Source organism: Orbicella faveolata, unplaced genomic scaffold (assembly GCF_042242905.1).
Source record: "Orbicella faveolata isolate gen_17 unplaced genomic scaffold, um_ofav_v1 contig_46, whole genome shotgun sequence".
Taxonomy (NCBI): Eukaryota; Metazoa; Cnidaria; class Anthozoa; order Scleractinia; family Merulinidae; genus Orbicella; species Orbicella faveolata.
The window spans coordinates 9,159,242-9,176,778 of NW_028301576.1; the positions used below are offsets into that span (position 1 = coordinate 9,159,242).

General features: G+C 39.8%; 2 protein-coding genes across 5 annotated transcripts in view; one reads left to right on the forward strand and one right to left on the reverse strand.

The window, feature by feature from the left end:
• Window positions 1-17,537, reverse strand: part of LOC110054997 (uncharacterized) — a 35,360-nt gene that overhangs the window by 1,404 nt on the left and 16,419 nt on the right. The window contains exons 19-38 of one of the 4 annotated variants that reach the window (XM_089277467.1): window positions 17,093-17,305; window positions 16,671-16,880; window positions 16,261-16,470; window positions 15,944-16,150; window positions 15,271-15,489; window positions 14,736-14,945; window positions 14,083-14,301; window positions 13,302-13,642; window positions 12,228-12,489; window positions 11,553-11,723; window positions 11,015-11,218; window positions 10,611-10,829; window positions 10,069-10,227; window positions 9,375-9,593; window positions 9,064-9,276; window positions 8,402-8,608; window positions 6,609-6,812; window positions 5,514-5,720; window positions 772-987; window positions 410-580 (exon numbers count right to left, since the gene is read on the reverse strand). In XM_089277467.1, the coding sequence (XP_089133593.1) occupies window positions 410-580; window positions 772-987; window positions 5,514-5,720; window positions 6,609-6,812; window positions 8,402-8,608; window positions 9,064-9,276; window positions 9,375-9,593; window positions 10,069-10,227; window positions 10,611-10,829; window positions 11,015-11,218; window positions 11,553-11,723; window positions 12,228-12,489; window positions 13,302-13,642; window positions 14,083-14,301; window positions 14,736-14,945; window positions 15,271-15,489; window positions 15,944-16,150; window positions 16,261-16,470; window positions 16,671-16,880; window positions 17,093-17,305 (4,281 nt within the window). Of the gene's footprint in view, window positions 1-409; window positions 581-771; window positions 988-5,513; window positions 5,721-6,608; window positions 6,813-8,401; window positions 8,612-9,063; window positions 9,277-9,374; window positions 9,594-10,068; window positions 10,228-10,610; window positions 10,830-11,014; window positions 11,219-11,552; window positions 11,724-12,227; window positions 12,490-13,301; window positions 13,643-14,082; window positions 14,302-14,735; window positions 14,949-15,270; window positions 15,490-15,943; window positions 16,151-16,260; window positions 16,471-16,670; window positions 16,881-17,092; window positions 17,306-17,537 lie in introns of all 4 variants that reach the window. The other 3 variants (XM_089277466.1, XM_089277465.1, XM_089277464.1) reach the window with 3 other exon arrangements.
• On the forward strand, window positions 2,706-4,956 carry LOC149098281 (uncharacterized). The gene has a single exon (XM_089277468.1). It carries the CDS (start codon window positions 2,793-2,795, stop codon window positions 4,605-4,607), a length of 1,815 nt encoding a protein of 604 aa, XP_089133594.1. The 5' UTR covers window positions 2,706-2,792; the 3' UTR covers window positions 4,608-4,956.

Consider the following 17,537-nt stretch of genomic DNA (forward strand, 5'->3'; position numbering starts at 1 on the left):
TCAAACAAAACCTGTACAAGAAAGCAAAATTCCGAGAATGTTAACTGATTGACAAGGTCCTAACTGCTTGCAAACACTCGCGTGCCTTGAAAGGACTTACATGTAAAGGGGTTCAGTCGAGGTATTTTGAGTTATTATGGCCACGTACGAAGTTACCTTTAAATTGAAGGAAACCTTAAAATAGTAGTTTACTAAGACGGAAAAACACAACAGAGATAATGATAAATCACAAAGGAACAAGGATGGTCAAGGATGGAGAAGATTGACACGGATTGCAGACTGGTAACTGTAAGGCTAAACTTTTCAAGATACGCAAACCGTGACGTAGCTCCTTTAAAAGACACTGGCGTATTTTAATAGCGCAAACTGTGGTACTCTTCGCTCTATTCTGTGGTAACTTCCAGCTTACCATTGCAGCCGGCTTGACAGTCATCATAACTGTTAAATCTGTTGTTGTTACCATCGCACCCTCCATAAATAAACGCAGAGCACACCCCTGCAGTGCTGTTGAAGAACCATGAAGGCATTGAAGATTTACACGGTCCAGGATCTGGAGGTAACGAACAGTTCTTTACAGCCTCTGCAAGTAAAACACAAGCGAGTAGTAACACATGGATCATCAGATTTCGGCCTATTATTTGGAGTTCGCTTGTATTTCTGGTATACGAACAAGGTCAAATGAACAATTGTATATTTTAAAACGAATGCAATTTAAACGAAGGAAAACTGTTCAAGACTATCAAGTTCAAGCTCAAGATAACTATGACATACCCTGGGAATCACAAATTGGCTTTCCAATTTGTCGGGTTTCTTGTTTTTCTCTTCCATCGCCATCGACGCACCAGCATTCTCCTGTTGCTGAGTTGCACTGAATTTGTTTATATGATCCATCACTCTCGCATAGAGGAACATATTGATCGCGTTCGTTTACTTTAGAAGCCTCATTGTAGCGACTGTGACATAACGACAGCTTGGGCTCTGATAAAGCTAGAGAACGTAAAGACGTTATTTTAAGATCGGTCCTTTTGTAGCCACGTCAATCAAAGGCATAAATTATGATTATGCTTGAATCCAAAGGCATGAAAACAAAACAAGAAAGGTAAATCGCCATTAGTTCAGATGGATTCACAGCTACTTTGACAATGGTATGACGAAATTCATGATCAATAACAAAACAGACGCATGATAAACTGACGTTAATTTGTTACATAGACACGAGTAAGTAACTCGAACGAAAATACGCTACTCGTAAAATTAACTAAAAACTCCATCTGGGACCCGACTGGCCCATTTTCAATAGCCCCACCAGTGAAGATATCGACGACTCATTTCTCGCTTTCAGTGAAAATGGTAAGAGATTAGTCTATATATATATATATATATATATATATAAAGTTAAGATGCTTCGAGCCAACAGGGATGCCACGCGCCAGAAGGATCCAAAAGGATTCGTAGTCCAAACCTCGAGTAATGAAATTTGTAGGCAATTGTGGAAAACGAGGACGGACAACTTCGAGCGAAAAAAATATATATATATACAGTAAAAAATCTAAGAAATCTAAAAAAAAAGTTTAAAAATTTAATAAAAATAAACGTTTCGGTCAAAGACCTTCATCAGTTGCAGTGCAAGTGAATAATAAATTACAATAACCTTAAATAAGTTTACAGTATAAAAAATGACATCATATTACAAAGATGATTACATAACAGGGCGTGGTAACACATGAAAACGAAAAAATTAACCAATGATAAACAATCGGTGATTACTAAGCGAGATACTATGACAATGCGGTACAAAACTCAAAAGACACAAACCAAATAAGAATAAATAATCGAATACAATACAAATAAGATTAATATCAAAAAAGTAACGCGATTCGTCGAGTCAGCCGAAAGTGTGAAGGGACCCGCGTGTAAAATATTCAATGTTCAAAAAAGGCGGTCCCAAAATCCCCAAACAAAGCCCTTGAAACTATGCCGCGGCAAGGCACAACAGGCGCCCTAAACAGGGCCCTTAAACAACAATAATGTAATAAATTCCCCGATGGGGGCCCCTGAGAAAACCTAGCGCTAACAAAGCTAACAAGATCCAAGGTCAGGGCCTTTGAACACCTGAACTAAGATAACCGCCAAATTTGCAAGTTATTTTTGCGCTAATTGTAGTTTATTCTTTTTTTCGAGTGGAATTCCTGACGTTTGTTCAAGCCAAAAGGTGCCAGAGAGAACAACTGTGCACTCCAATATGCCTCTTTAGTGATTAAAAGCTTTTCGATGTTACTTGTATTGTTTGCATTTATCTGCACTTGATCAATACACTGGAAAGAAAAGTCGTTTAAGTCGTGCGGTGTTCTGTTGAAATGCACCGCTACCTCACAAGTCTTTTTCTTGGTCAGCATAGCAGACTTGTGGTTGCGAAATCTAACTCTAAAATCTGTTGTTGTAGAGCCAATGTATTGTAAGTTACATTTCTTACACGAAGCCAAATAAATGATATTTTTTGAATCACAGGAAAGTTTCAATCGTATCTTATAGCTCTTGCCTGTTTGAAAACTTTGGAAAGAATTTGATTCAACAAAGTAGTTGCGACAGAGATCACATCTTGTTCTTTTGCATTTAAAGCAACCCTTAACCTCAACAGCCTCTTCAACCTTAGTGTTAGAGCCATAACGAGATGGCGCTAACAACTCCTTAAGGTTAATTTAAAGCAATTTAGAAATTCTGATGTAGTAATTCGGATACAAGATAAGGGTTCTCGTTTCGTCTTAATTGATAAAGGGGAATACGAGGATAAAATGTTTGGCCAGCTTCATAACCAGCTCCATTATAAATCCTTACAGGAAGATCCTACATATAGGCATTTGGCTGTAGTTGAAAGTTGGTGCAACAAATGGGTCAGAAAAGGTGAAATTTCAGACCAATTAGCTAATTGGATAATTAACAAAAAAGCCAAACCAGGGGTCGCCTTCGGTAATATTAAAACCCACAAAGCAGGGAATCCACTCAGGCTTATCACATCGTGTTGTGGTACGGCCATAGAAAATCTTTCAGCCTTCAGTGAATTTTACTTGCAACCGTTGGCTCGTAAGTTGCCATCTTTCATCAAGGATACGACCGATTTACTTAATAGAATTGAGGATCTTAACAGGAGTGGCCCTTTTCCCGAAGGCACCCTTTTAGTTTCTTGGGATGTTGTGTCAATGTTCCCTAACATAGATAATCAACTCGGTCTTACTGCAGTAAAGAAGGCACTGAATGCCAGAGAAAACCAGCTTCCATCCACTAATTGCATTTTAGAAGCAGTAGAAATTTGTTTGAAGAGCAATCACTCGGTTTTTAAGGAAAACTTTTTCCTACAAATTCATGGCACAGCCATGGGCCCAAAGAACGCCTGTAGTTACGCGGATCTTGCCATGGGGGAAATAGATTATCAAGCTAAATTTTCTGGCCCCATAAAGCCGACTTTATGGTGGCGATACCGTGACGATGTTTTTGATCTCTGGCAACAAGGCCTTCCTGCACTGCATGAGTTTACTGACTTTATAAATTCCCTATATCCTACCATTAAATTTGAATTAGTTTTTTCTGAACGCGAGCTTCACGTGCTAGATTTAACTTTACATCTCATCGGGGGTTTCATCCAGACAGACGTTTATTCAAAGCCAACTGATAGCCACTTGTATCTTCCACCATCAAGTGCTCACCCCAAACACGTTTTCAAGGCTATCCCTTATGGCATAGCAACTAGGTTACAGAGAAACTGCTCTGAACAAGTATTTCTTGCCGAGAGAACAACTGAATACAAGGGTTATCTAGTCAATCAGGGTTATCCCACAAAACTAGTGGAAGATCAATTTTCTAAAGCCTTAACTACATCTAGAACTGACTTACTTAGAACTCGTGCCAAAGCTGAGAAGAAATTGTTTCCATTTGTAACAACATTTAATCCAAATTTACCTGATGTTGGTCGCATCATCAGAAAACACCTAGGTATTTTGGAATCCAACCCCAAATTAAAAGAATTTTTTCCGCCAAATTCCATCATAGCCTCTTTTCGAAGATCTAAAAACCTTAAGGAGTTGTTAGCGCCATCTCGTTATGGCTCTAACACTAAGGTTGAAGAGGTTGTTGAGGTTAAGGGTTGCTTTAAATGCAAAAGAACAAGATGTGATCTCTGTCGCAACTACTTTGTTGAATCAAATTCTTTCCAAAGTTTTCAAACAGGCAAGAGCTATAAGATACGATTGAAACTTTCCTGTGATTCAAAAAATATCATTTATTTGGCTTCGTGTAAGAAATGTAACTTACAATACATTGGCTCTACAACAACAGATTTTAGAGTTAGATTTCGCAACCACAAGTCTGCTATGCTGACCAAGAAAAAGACTTGTGAGGTAGCGGTGCATTTCAACAGAACACCGCACGACTTAAACGACTTTTCTTTCCAGTGTATTGATCAAGTGCAAATAAATGCAAACAATACAAGTAACATCGAAAAGCTTTTAATCACTAAAGAGGCATATTGGAGTGCACAGTTGTTCTCTCTGGCACCTTTTGGCTTGAACAAACGTCAGGAATTCCACTCGAAAAAAAGAATAAACTACAATTAGCGCAAAAATAACTTGCAAATTTGGCGGTTATCTTAGTTCAGGTGTTCAAAGGCCCTGACCTTGGATCTTGTTAGCTTTGTTAGCGCTAGGTTTTCTCAGGGGCCCCCATCGGGGAATTTATTACATTATTGTTGTTTAAGGGCCCTGTTTAGGGCGCCTGTTGTGCCTTGCCGCGGCATAGTTTCAAGGGCTTTGTTTGGGGATTTTGGGACCGCCTTTTTTGAACATTGAATATTTTACACGCGGGTCCCTTCACACTTTCGGCTGACTCGACGAATCGCGTTACTTTTTTGATATTAATCTTATTTGTATTATATTCGATTATTTATTCTTATTTGGTTTGTGTCTTTTGAGTTTTGTACCGCATTGTCATAGTATCTCGCTTAGTAATCACCGATTGTTTATCATTGGTTAATTTTTTCGTTTTCATGTGTTACCACGCCCTGTTATGTAATCATCTTTGTAATATGATGTCATTTTTTATACTGTAAACTTATTTAAGGTTATTGTAATTTATTATTCACTTGCACTGCAACTGATGAAGGTCTTTGACCGAAACGTTTATTTTTATTAAATTTTTAAACTTTTTTTTAGATTTCTTAGATTTTTTACTGTATATATATATTTTTTTCGCTCGAAGTTGTCCGTCCTCGTTTTCCACAATTGCCTATATATATATATAAAATGGAGGATATTACATGGCCACGCGGAGATGCGAAATATAACCATAGCAACGGTGATCTTTTCACGCGTGAAGATAACATTTTATTTTCACGTGTGAAGGGGTCATGTTTTCGCGCGAAAGTTCACCTGGTATTTCATTGGTGTTTGTATAATAAATATATATCCTCTATTTATTTCTTAACTATTAAAAATTAAAATGTATAAATGATATATCTAACTTACCTGAACAGTTAATTGGTCCTCTAATTCGCGTGTCCGTTAACTCGTTACCATACTCATCAACACACCAACAGAATCCAGTGGAGCCACGGCACTGAGAAGCTTGGTAACCACCGTCCTCGCGGCACTGCGGAATAATCATTCCTGGCGGGGGCTTGGGAAAGGACGCTAAAATCTTGTCACGTTCTTTCTTGCACGGCGGTTCTTTCCCTTTTCAAGCACAACAAACATTAATGAAAACCCATTGAATGCGCAGTTCTACTTGGTAATGTACAAGTCAACTATCAACTAGACTTCGAACAGGTTCCCTAGTGGGGCATGAGGCGAACCAAACATCGGAAAGCCGATCGAGCCGAGTGTCTTCGCACGCTAAATACTTTCAAGGAAAATATCTAGTTGAAGGCGTGCACAGTTTGTCTACATGCCGAGAGCTTACTGTACTGCAAACCTTTTAGCACCCATAAGAAAACTGTCGGTCAGCTATTGAAAACTCCACGTTTTAATCTTGACCTTTACCTCAGAGTTCCACAGCGTCGTACAATTTTTCTTAGCCGTAATATGCGTTTCTACGCATCACATCTCAATCTACGTTCGCTTCGAAATTCTCTGAACTTTCTTACGAAACTTTCTTCGCGAACTTCGCGAACTAACTTACATACTATTTCTCAAAAGAGTAAAGTTGAACGTACTTATTCAAAAACAAAATGTCACGTGCACGCGAAACTTGTCACATCAATCGAATGCTATTGATATTCTATTCGGTGGATGCTCATTTGACTTGTCAATTATTCGAATTCACGCGTACGTGCTAGCAGGCGTTCTTTAAATATTTTCGGTCGACACGCATACAAAAGACACGACAACTATGTTAGCCTTTAATTCCGTGGATAACTGCATGTATATAAGTAGGATGCTAAGCTACGTTCCACTGCTGAAGTAAAAGAGAACCACTATCTAATCTTAATTGGTACAAGTGATAATCAGTCCAATAACAAATTTCAGTCGGAAACACCAAGGTTTGTGTTATGAAAAGAAGTCGACTGATCTTCTAAAGCGTATATATAATGGCGATCTTGAAGGTAATATGAACTTCCTTACCGCAGCTTGGTCTTCCCTTGATGCGACTTCCCTTCACTTCAAAGCCATACTCATCCACGCACCAGCAGTACCCTGATATCACATCACACTGGACTGGGTGATAACCTCCATCCGCCTTACAATCTGGCACGTGTATCCCGACAACAGGGACGTCTCTAACACCCAAGGCTCGACGTCGCTGAATTTGGCACGGGCTTAGCCAGCCTGAGAAAAAGATCAATCAAAATAAAGTGCCAGGAAAAAAAAAAAAAAAAAAAAAAAAAAAAGATTTGTTACTTTTGTTATTTTACCAGCCTTCACGCGTCTGACGTTGCTAATTTCACACGGTCAGTATTTTCAGGGGGCTACACATCTTCTGTAAATTATAATAGGTGTAGTTTTGTTTCAATTATCAGTTTTAATTATTAGGTGTCGTCTGTTTGACGAGCCGTTAGAATAAGAAATGGTCACTCTGAGCAATGTAGTTTTCTTTCCCATTATGGATAAACGAAGACTCAAGATTTCATCACAGGTTTGCATCGATACGTCCGAGTATTCTCTACTATCAGGCATCGTTATTACAAGTCTTTACGGTACGCTAGACAACTGGGAAGAACATGATGTCGCTGGATTTGACACGGGCTCAACCACAGTGTTCCGGATCTCTAACAGCGTTTCGTATCTCTAAAAATACCAATCTAATACTTAAGGTTAGTAGAATGTGTTAATTAGTAAAATTTTATTTGCACGCTAAGGCAAATGCTGCAAACTGACTGGCTGAGCTGTTAGCCATTAGGTTGTCTACAAAATGGCGACGTTTTCACGTTCCTCGAAGTTTCGGAGTAAGATTTAGAAACAATTTCCGAGAAAACAAAAGGAGTAACATTCACCGTTACTTGACTTTGAAATTTGCACTGATAAGCGCTCGTACCCAGTTTACAATTCAGTCAGCACGAAAGTTAAATAATTAGTTAATATGCAGAGAAATGATTGGAAATCTTTAGTGGAAATCTTATCGATTCGTTGTATGAGATAATAATTGACGGGGCCGAAGGCCGGGTCAACTATCACCTCACAGAAATCTTAAGGTAATTCCTCTGAAATAAAAGTGACAATAGATTTTTGTTCAAACTTTGTCCACTGAATATTTGTCATATGATAACTTCAATTTTGAAATAAAAAAGGGGGGTGCCCATGCTCATTAAGGAGCAGTGAGGCATTGAAAATGCCCCATTTTGGCATTATTTAATGCTTATATTATAAAAACGCATTCCTAGTAATTGTAAAATCTTTGTGAGCCCAGACTCATAAGAAAACGCATTAAACTACAGTCAATACATTGTGTCGGACACAAATAAACATTTTAAGTTTGATTCAGACAGAAAGCTAAATCCTTGATTAAAAAATTGAACCAAATTTCTTGACGTGGTTACCGACTGCAAGATAGAAAAGACCACAGTGTATCTGCCATTTTTCTTATTTATTCAATTTTCAGCAATGGAAATTAGATCAGTCTTTCCTCACGCGAAGCTTATGATTAGTTGATTACAATGACTGGAAAAAAATTGGGGTGCCCGTGCTCGTTGTTGAGCTAGAGCCATTTTTCAACTGAAAGAGCTCAATATCAAGGCAAATCCGTCATGTTTTCAATATGCGCGTGCACGAGCGCGCGCTAATGACGCCATAAATTATGCGCAGTAAGGATGAGCAATGCAAATGTGAGGAATGACCTTAAGCTCATAATCTAAGTTTTAACAAGTCGGAAAGTTGCATTTCTATAAACTTCGAGATCTCCCCCAGCAGTTTTAACTAACCAAGTAATGAACAGTCCTGCTTTTCTCTGGAGCGCGTCCCTGGTATTTCATTTCCGTTTCTATCAACACACCAGCACTCTCCTGTGGTCTGGAGACACTGTCTGTCGTCGTATGAACCGTCCGCCTTACAGCGGGGAGAAACATGTCCGGGTGGAGGGTTATCAAGGCACTCTTCGCGACGAGACTGGCATACGGTCATCGTTTTATCTGCTTAATGAATAAAGAAAGAAATTAACACTCACAAGAATTTCGTGTCGACGGCCTTACATTACAGAATAAAAAAAAAATGTACTTATATCTTCATTCCTTTTGATGAAAGAAATTACCAACTTTTCAAAAACGGCGTGGTTCCAACAAAAATGCGGCTATCCATCAACGTAAAAGAAGTGCTTGCATCCAGAAAGTATGTGTGGTATCCGGAGAGAGTGGAAAACTTGTGGATATTCTATACAGACACCTAAATGCACGACGTTCACTGAGGTGATACGTTCTTGTAAATTGCCTTTCCTATTGATTGATGAATGAGACTGCAGGTACAATGAAGTATGTGATAACAAAGTCGCCCCACACCCCCTTTCTTTGGTCATCTTAGATCTGGGATGAAGTAGTTGTCAGTAAATACACGAGGCAATATTCGCCGAATTTGGCTTTCTCAAACATACCTATGTCAGAACAGTTCGGTTTCCCCCATTGGTGAGTTCCTGCCAGCTCGCTTCCATTCTTGTCAACACACCAGCATTTGCCTGACATATCATGACACTGAACTGGTTCAAATGAGCCATCTGGTTTACAGCTTGGGACAAATAAACTGATTGGCGTCCTACTGCGCATGGTCATAGCTCTCTTGTTTTCCCTCTGACACGGGGTCATAGCAGCTTCAAGAAAGAAAAAATTGTAAAAGTCTCTTGTCTACACTGCCGTTAAGAAAGTTATCATCTAAATACTAGTAACTATGTCTGCTCTCTTTTCGTACCTTGTATCGTACAGTTTGGTTTCCCACTTTGTCTCGTTCTGGGGATTTCATGGCCATCTTTGTTGACACACCAGCAGACATCGTAAGCTTCAGCACACTGCACCTCCTCGTATCCACCGTCAGGTTTACATTTTGGAAGCGAGCGACCACTAACTTGGACGTGAGGACATGATGACCACAACGTCTTGACATGCTCATTGACACAAGCTGAGATTGGAGCTGGTGGGTATAAGGGATGAAAAGAAAGATATCGTAACTATTTAGGAATTGTATAAAATAAAAAAATAAAAAAATCTTTGAAAAGAGACTGGTTTCCAACTCGATATCTATGATCAAGAAAATAACCAATTATATTCTAAGTGTATCAATACAAGGTTATTGTTAAGAGATCATCAAATTACCAAAATTAGTATGTAAAACTAAAACAGTGGCGATCTTATTCCGGAAGAATTGCTTAGTCATCACTCATCGGTCAGTATTACGTCCTAACCTAAACCCACAATATTTTGGCCAAAAAAAAAGGTTTCTCCAAAAAGCGAAAGAAAATCCCTAGTTAAGAGGGTTCTCTTTCCACAAAACCCTCTTAACTACAGTTTATATTTCTGGTAACAACATTGAATGGTGGAATAAGCGGGTCTCCTCTGCAGAGACTTGAAGCTTCTGAAGTCAGCAGCAGTTAGTCCATTATCCATACCTGGTTTATCTGACGAAACACGCGTACAACGCCTAACACAACCACAGTCACAGCATTTGGATAATTCTGGGCAGTCACTGTCCTGTGAGCATGACTGCTCAGTCATTTCCGCTGGGCATCTTTTTGGGTCTGGTACGAATGGACACACTCCTGGACGAACTAAGAGCGGTTGGCATATTTTAAATTAGTCATTAACATGGATTCAAGCATGGACAGGATTTTGCTATGACTTCAAAACTGAAGAAATCACATCAAATCCATTACAACCCGCCTGAAATTCATTGCACTCAGTGGCATGCGGGAAAAGTTTTTAACACAAATAAATAATTTTTTATAGCCATTTAGCAGAGAATTGATCCGGAAAACCTATTCGTATTGAATGACTACGTTACACGAGCATTTCTAAGCCAAAACGGTTGATATCCAGTTTTCAACAATTAGCTATTGACCGAGAAGTGAAGTGCCACTGCGATTCCAAAATCTTTTGGCAACGTCCTCATATTCGAAATTCATCCACAAAATACTTGCTACTTGCTAGTTACCTTGGGCAGGACATTTTGGTGATCCCCAACGATGTGTACCAGCAATCTCGTAACCTCGTTCGTCTGAACACCAACAGAAGTTTGTGTTTCCAAAGCACTGAATCTCTGCATATTCTCCGTCCGGTTTACATTCTGGAACAAATTTTCCAACAGAGGGGACGCCGTTGAAGCCTAAAGCGTTTCGTCTTTCTTTAAGACAGGAAGTTAGCTGTCCCGATCCTTAAAAATGAGGAGAAAAGTAAACAGAATTATTCAACGTAATTGTAATCAACAATTTCACTGTTGAAAACACACCCAGAGGCTTCAAAGGGTTTGACTATTTTCACTTGAGTTTCACTGAAAAGTTGATTCAAGTGGTCAATAATTCCGTTTAGATAATTTTTTCACTTCCTCAAATGACTTACCAGCTGCTAGGCTACAGACGGGAATTCCGGTAACCCTGGTGCCCATCAATTCTTTGCCGTACTCATCGACACACCAACAGTACCCTGTTTGTCTGTAACACTGTACGTCTTGATATCGACCGCTCGACTTGCACTTCGGAGCAAAGTGACCCAGTTGCAAGCCAGAGAGACGTTTTTGCTCAGCAAGGCAAGACGGAAGAACTCCTGAGTAACATAAAATTAAAAATATTAGAAACAAGAGGAAAAGATTGTAACGGTAAGGGTTAGGTTTACTGTTACGGTTACGGTTACAAGGAAAATGCGCGTACTTTTTCTCTCAAATATGTTGTAACTCCCGTACTTTCTCAAGTGTAGAATTTCTCCGACAAGAAATCTTAGCTGTACTTTTCGTGACTATTACTTGCAGTCTTGTGAGTTGTTTCGGAACGGTGTAGTGCTTCGCCTTTTAGGCGTTCGAAAGAAAGGTTAGTTGAGCACTGAACATGGTCTCAAGTATATCATAACTTTAAGGACTTTGAAGAAATAACCGTATTTTTACCTTTACACTTATCGATGCATTTTTCGTAGGACGGGAAGTTGTTGGCATTGCCCCCACACCCACTGTATACAAAAGTAAGGCATTCCCCAGAGGTAGCCTCGAAGTAGTGTGCAGATATTGATGCCAAGCATCCAAGTTGACCAGGTTCTGGAGCCAGGTTGCATAGCCAGTCTAAAAGGGTCAAATGGCTGAATAGTTAAATACTGAAGTTATAGCCTAGGAAATAGTTTAAACTTTGAAAATGAAGTCAAAGCCTTTCTTTATTTGTAGACTACAATGTCTTAAAAACACATGTAGCTATATTTGTGGTTAGGGGCCATGATCGCACAGCGAGGTTTCTTTGTATTACATTTTATTAAACGTGTTCAAAAACGGTAGAATAATCAATAGTACTATATTATTACCGGCTCAGTCCTGCATGTATACTTATCTAAATTTCCTCTGCAAGGAAATACATGCATCAGCATTTCCTAAAGTGGAATAGGCCATTTCCGAGTTACCTGTTCCCTGTCTCAAAACGAGTCTTCGTGCAAAACGTTTCATATGAAAATGAGTTTGATTTGCGTGAAAATGAACCTGTAGGTGGGACACATTTCCATACGAATGGTTTCGCTGGAGGACTTATTTTGCCACAGAGGCAGAAGGCAACTCTAAGGCCTATTAACTTCAGCTTACCTCTAGAGGAATCTTCAGTTCCATTTTTGATTATTTCCGTCACCACTTTACCCCGAGAACGGACAGTACTGAAGTCATCAGCAACAAACACATTTCTGTAATCCGACGATAAATCCATGAGCTCAGCAACTTTCACTTTATCTCCAATACCAATCACATATATAGACACGCCTCTATCTCTAAGTCCTTGAGCTGCTGCTGACAAGGGAGTGTAAGGTCCTTGCTTTCTTTCCTGACTGCTACTTGTTACCACAAGAAGGGCCTGCGGTCCAAAAGTGAGAAGACACTTATTTTGCTTAAAGTAATTAAGACTGAAGCACTATAAACATGAAGTGTTCACGCACATGTTCCATGACTTTCAGAACAGAAGGTTAGGAGACTAATTGTGACATTTACTGATAAAGAATCTGGAAGGAGGAACACTTCTGCAAGGTCAAAGTCTCGAACTCTCTTTAAACTGTGAAAGACCCACAACGTCCCAATAATTTCATGAACTCAAGTTTTGTCAGGACAACCTTAAAGGAGAATATAAAGCTAGCAATCATCTTTTTGGAAACCGCTGAAAGTTATGGAAATTACTAAAATTTGCAGACAAAAGGAGGAAAATAAAATTGTTCCTACCAAAATTAATAAATGCAGCCAAAAGCCGTGGTCATTTTTCGAAATTGAAAGGCCAACATTTTAATTTTTTTTTCCTGGTCACTTCCAAAAAAGGAACACCAGTCGTTGTGACGTCACTGCGCACATGCAATTTTGTTCTGTTTTGTTATTTTCTGTGCAGTTTGTGAAAACCTAACCAACCCTTTCATGTAATATAGTTATCAATCATAAAGATTTAGTTAGGTTTCCGCGGACTGGACACAGAAAATAACCAGACATCAAAAATCGCAAGTAGTTCTCTTTTTGTTGCCCTGTTTTACAGATGATAGTAGTAATTCTCGTATTTTTCAGTGGTTACATATAGTATAATTCCGAGCCTTTCGTCATCATTGGAAGGCTTTTAGTTCTTGCATCTTAGCAGGCAAAACGTCTCTCCCTCTAAATTTCCCTTGTTAAAGTGAACCCTTGCTATACCTTGGGAATTTCAATTCTCATTCCTGTCGCCTCGTTGAAGAGTTCTTCTTCAGCAAGTAACAATGCTAAGTCAGACCGACTCCAACCATCCTTATATTGGAGATTATTTACAGCTTTAGTCACGTTCGTGGCAGTGAGATTATTTTCCTGTAAGGTGTTAAAATATAGCGATATTTCCGCATCACGGCTGAATACAATAAGTCCAATATGAGTTCCTCTGGCGGAGATGTCAAAAGAATCCACAACTGAGGAGACGAATTCCAACATGATCGGCCAGTTTTCCTTTGTAACTGAGTCGGAAGCGTCGATCATAATACCAAGGTCTAGGGGTGTTTCGTGGTCTGAGAGGCAAAGAAATTGTAAATTAGTTTTAGAGCTGTTCTCAATTTAGTCTTATAAAATCTATATCTACTACAGAATGCTGAATCACTCATAAAAGAAGACACACACACTCCTGTGAACCAATCAAAACTCCAAGGGAATACATGCAACCGACGCAAAACGCCGGAGAACGTGTGTGAATAAGTCGCGATTGATTTGGAGGAGTCATGTAAAACCAAAGCAAATAGGAATTACTTTCGACAATCGAGTTAAAAACCACCCTATTGCTTTGCTATATTTAGTAAACCACGGCATTAATCATTCATTCGAACATTTACTTACGCTTAACCAAATTGAATTTTCCACAGGCATGTCGAACAAAATTTCATTCTGTTAAATCAAATATTTTACTGATTTGTCGCGACACAGGAAATCATAAATGACTCCATTATTCTCCTACCTGGTGGAAGTCTGGCGCAGTGAGGCCGTCCCCACTTCCTAGTTCCCAGTATTTCATTGCCTTTCTCGTCCACACACCAACAAAGACCGGTATATCCGTGACATTGCACATCATTGTAACTTCCGTCAGGTTTACAGCGTGGCACGTAAGTTCCGGGAGGTGGATTTCCCGCCAGACCAAGAGCTCGTGTTCTGTGACGTTGGCAAGCAGTTATATTTACTAAAATCAAACCATTTACATATGAAAAAGCTTCGGACATACTCTGTTATGTATAAAGTGCCCAGGATATATACCAGAAAAAAGGGGGGAAATATGGAATAATAAAATATACTGGTGATATTGGAGCCGTAAGTAGTGGTTTCTTACTATGGTTTCATCCTAAGGTTTTTACTGAGATTGGTCATCAAAAATTGTTACAGTAAAAGATAATAATTTCATTACATCAAAAGATAAAATACATTCTTACACCAAATTATCTTGCATGTCATTTAGATCCAACAATATCGCCTGACCGTAAGGTAGATACATGTAAGTGATAAGAAAAAACTCCTCCACTTAAGGGAAACTACGATTCAAACAATGTCTTGCACGAAGTAAAATTCCCTTCTACTCGCTGACTTAAGGCAAAATTTTGCTGTGATGTTGCTACAAACCTACGCAGTCAGGCAATCCTCGGGCTGTAGTTCCCCGGATTTCGTTTCCGTTTATATCTACGCACCAGCACTGTCCTGTGCCCACGTGACACTGAATTTCATGATAACCGCCATCTGCACGACACCTCGGTATGAAGTTCCAGACATTAGGCCCACTCAAAGATAACTCCAAGGCTATCTTTTGGCGTTTTTGGCAATATGTGAGATTTCCTACTAAGAGAAAAAGGAGCGAAAGAGAATTAGATACAATCAAATGAGCGTGATACCATTTTACAAGCTAAAAAAACAAGCAACACTATATGCTCAGATATCCTTCACCAACGCATTAATGAACTGAATGGACTGGCAGATACGCTGGGAATCCCATCCATACCGCACATCACTAAGGTACCTAATACGAATCGAAAGACTTTTTAAAAACTCTCCTCAGCATTCAGCACATCTTTATCATTTTACTAGATTTCAACTCCAGGGTCAGACACTTAAACTAAAAAATGTAAAAAAAATAGTTGTTAATCAGTCCTTTTATATGTACCTTCACCAGGGCACCTAATGACACCTGCGCTTCTAGTTCCTCTGAACTCCCTCCCATCTCGATCAACACACCAGCATTGACCTATCGCGACATCACACTGCACGTCATCATACGTGCCGTCAACTCGGCAACGGGGAACGTACTTTCCCTCCATTAGTGGGAGATGCAAGCGACGGGCGCGTTCACGTTGGCAGGGTGTCACTATGAATCCATAAGAGGCTACCAAAGTAAGAAATAGTCTATGTTATCTCAAGAGTAGCACTCATCGTAATTAACCTCAGTATAAGTCCAATTGGCTGCTCATTTATTCTTGAAAAGGCCTCCCAAAAGATGCTAGACTACTTATGTCACGTCTTTGCTGTCGTACAAACTGCATCGGGCTAGTCAGCCGTATCAGATAACACAGCAAACTTATTTGGTGGCATCCGCCGTAGGGACCAAAAGTTTCACATAAAATCAATGAAAACGCCTTGACTTGTTGTGAAAAATGAACCAGTTTTAAAGGTATTTGATCAAGTAGCTAATGAACAAGGCAAGGAACCAATGAACACAACGGAATAACGGGATGGAAATAAATTATGGACTACAAATGAAGTCTATGTTCTGTAATAAGGGAGCCGTTTTCTTTGCGTCCCTTCCAAACCTTGTCATCGTTACTGTTTATGAAACTTACTAGCAGCCCGACAGTCTGGCTTCCCAAGGCTGACGTCCACGCTCGTGCCTGCTATTTCATCGCCTCTGTCGCTTATACAAAAAAATTGTGACGCCTGCACTTGCAAGGAAGAAAAGCTTCCATCAGATCTGCACCATGGAACATGAGAACCAGCGGATGTGCTTCTGATGCTCTTTTGAAAGCGAGTCCAGCAAGGTGAGTGAGTGTCTGTACAGAACAATATGGCACATTACTTTACCTTCTGTACACGGGAGTTTAAATTTGCTCCAGAGAACTGTTAGGAACACAAATACACAAATACCTTACAAATATCTCACCAATATTTGGACATGTAACCGTTCGATTTGTGGCTGTAGATGACAGTTCGTTCCCGTCTCGGTCCACACACCAACACGGTCCTGTTGAACTATGACACTGTACCTCCTCGAAACTACCATCAAATTTACATCGCGGCACGAACCTGTCAGGGTCTGGGGGAAGGCTTATTGCCTCTTGTAACTGCTTTTGACATTGGGTTAATGAGATTTCTGAAAAAAAAACAAAACAGACCACCATATATATAGAAGAGCCCACCTCGTGACCTGCAAACAATTCAACAGCCTCCGATTATGTGCACTACCGCCTGAAATTGATTTTACGGAAACAAGTATTCTACGCATGCGCTGTTGAACACACGTCCATGAAAGGGCAGCTCTACTAACTACCAAGTTTATATGATTATGATTACCTGGCCTTGAGCAGACTGGATTACCCATCGCCAGACTTCGTCTTGTGTCCGGTAACTCTATGCCTTCACGGTTGACACAAAAGCAAGAAGATCCATGACACTGAATCTCTTGGAAGGCTCCAGTCTTACTGCAGCGAGGTTCAAAACGACCCGGCATAGGATGTGTTACATAGTCCTGAAACTGCTTCTGACACAGAGTCAACTTGTAACCTGGAAATTTAATAACTCTTTTCACTCGATTGCGTCCCAATAAAGCAATGCAAATACTAGAGCATTTAATTACGATTCCATCAGGGAGCACTTCACTTGCAAAGCCTCCAAGGGCACTAAGAAGATTCCCCCCACTTATATTTAATTTATTTTACCTAATTTACCAAATTTTACCTATTTTATCTAAAATGCCTCAGTCTGTCATTCCATACCTCCAGCTTTGCATTTTGGTTGCCCTTCAGTTATATCTACTCGGCTTTCAACCAATTCTACCCCATGTTCGTTGACGCAGTAGCAGTAAAATCCTTCGCATTGCACAGGGTCGTAATTCCCGTCGAGTGTACAACGAGGAATATAAGGGCCGGGTAAAAGCCAGCTTCTGAGTCTCTCTTGATAATCCTTTTGGCACGGTGTTAAGGCGGCTCCTGCAAAATGGACAATACGCACCAGGTTAAACGGAAACTGATGATGAAAGAGACACTCTTCTCTACGTTCTCTACTCTACGTTCTTCACTCTACTTGCTGCTCTTCAAGCCTTTTCTAGAGAGATCGAAATTTGCTCACGATTTTTATTGTCAGTTTCTTTTATGTACATCAAATCTGAAGGTTACGTTGTCCATCTAAACAAAAGACGACGCTTACAGAAAATAAAAGAAA

Coding starts and splice junctions, on each gene's coding strand:
- LOC149098281 (XM_089277468.1), top strand. CDS start 2,793: ATGTTTGGCCAGCTTCATAACCAGCTCCATTATAAATCCTTACAGGAA.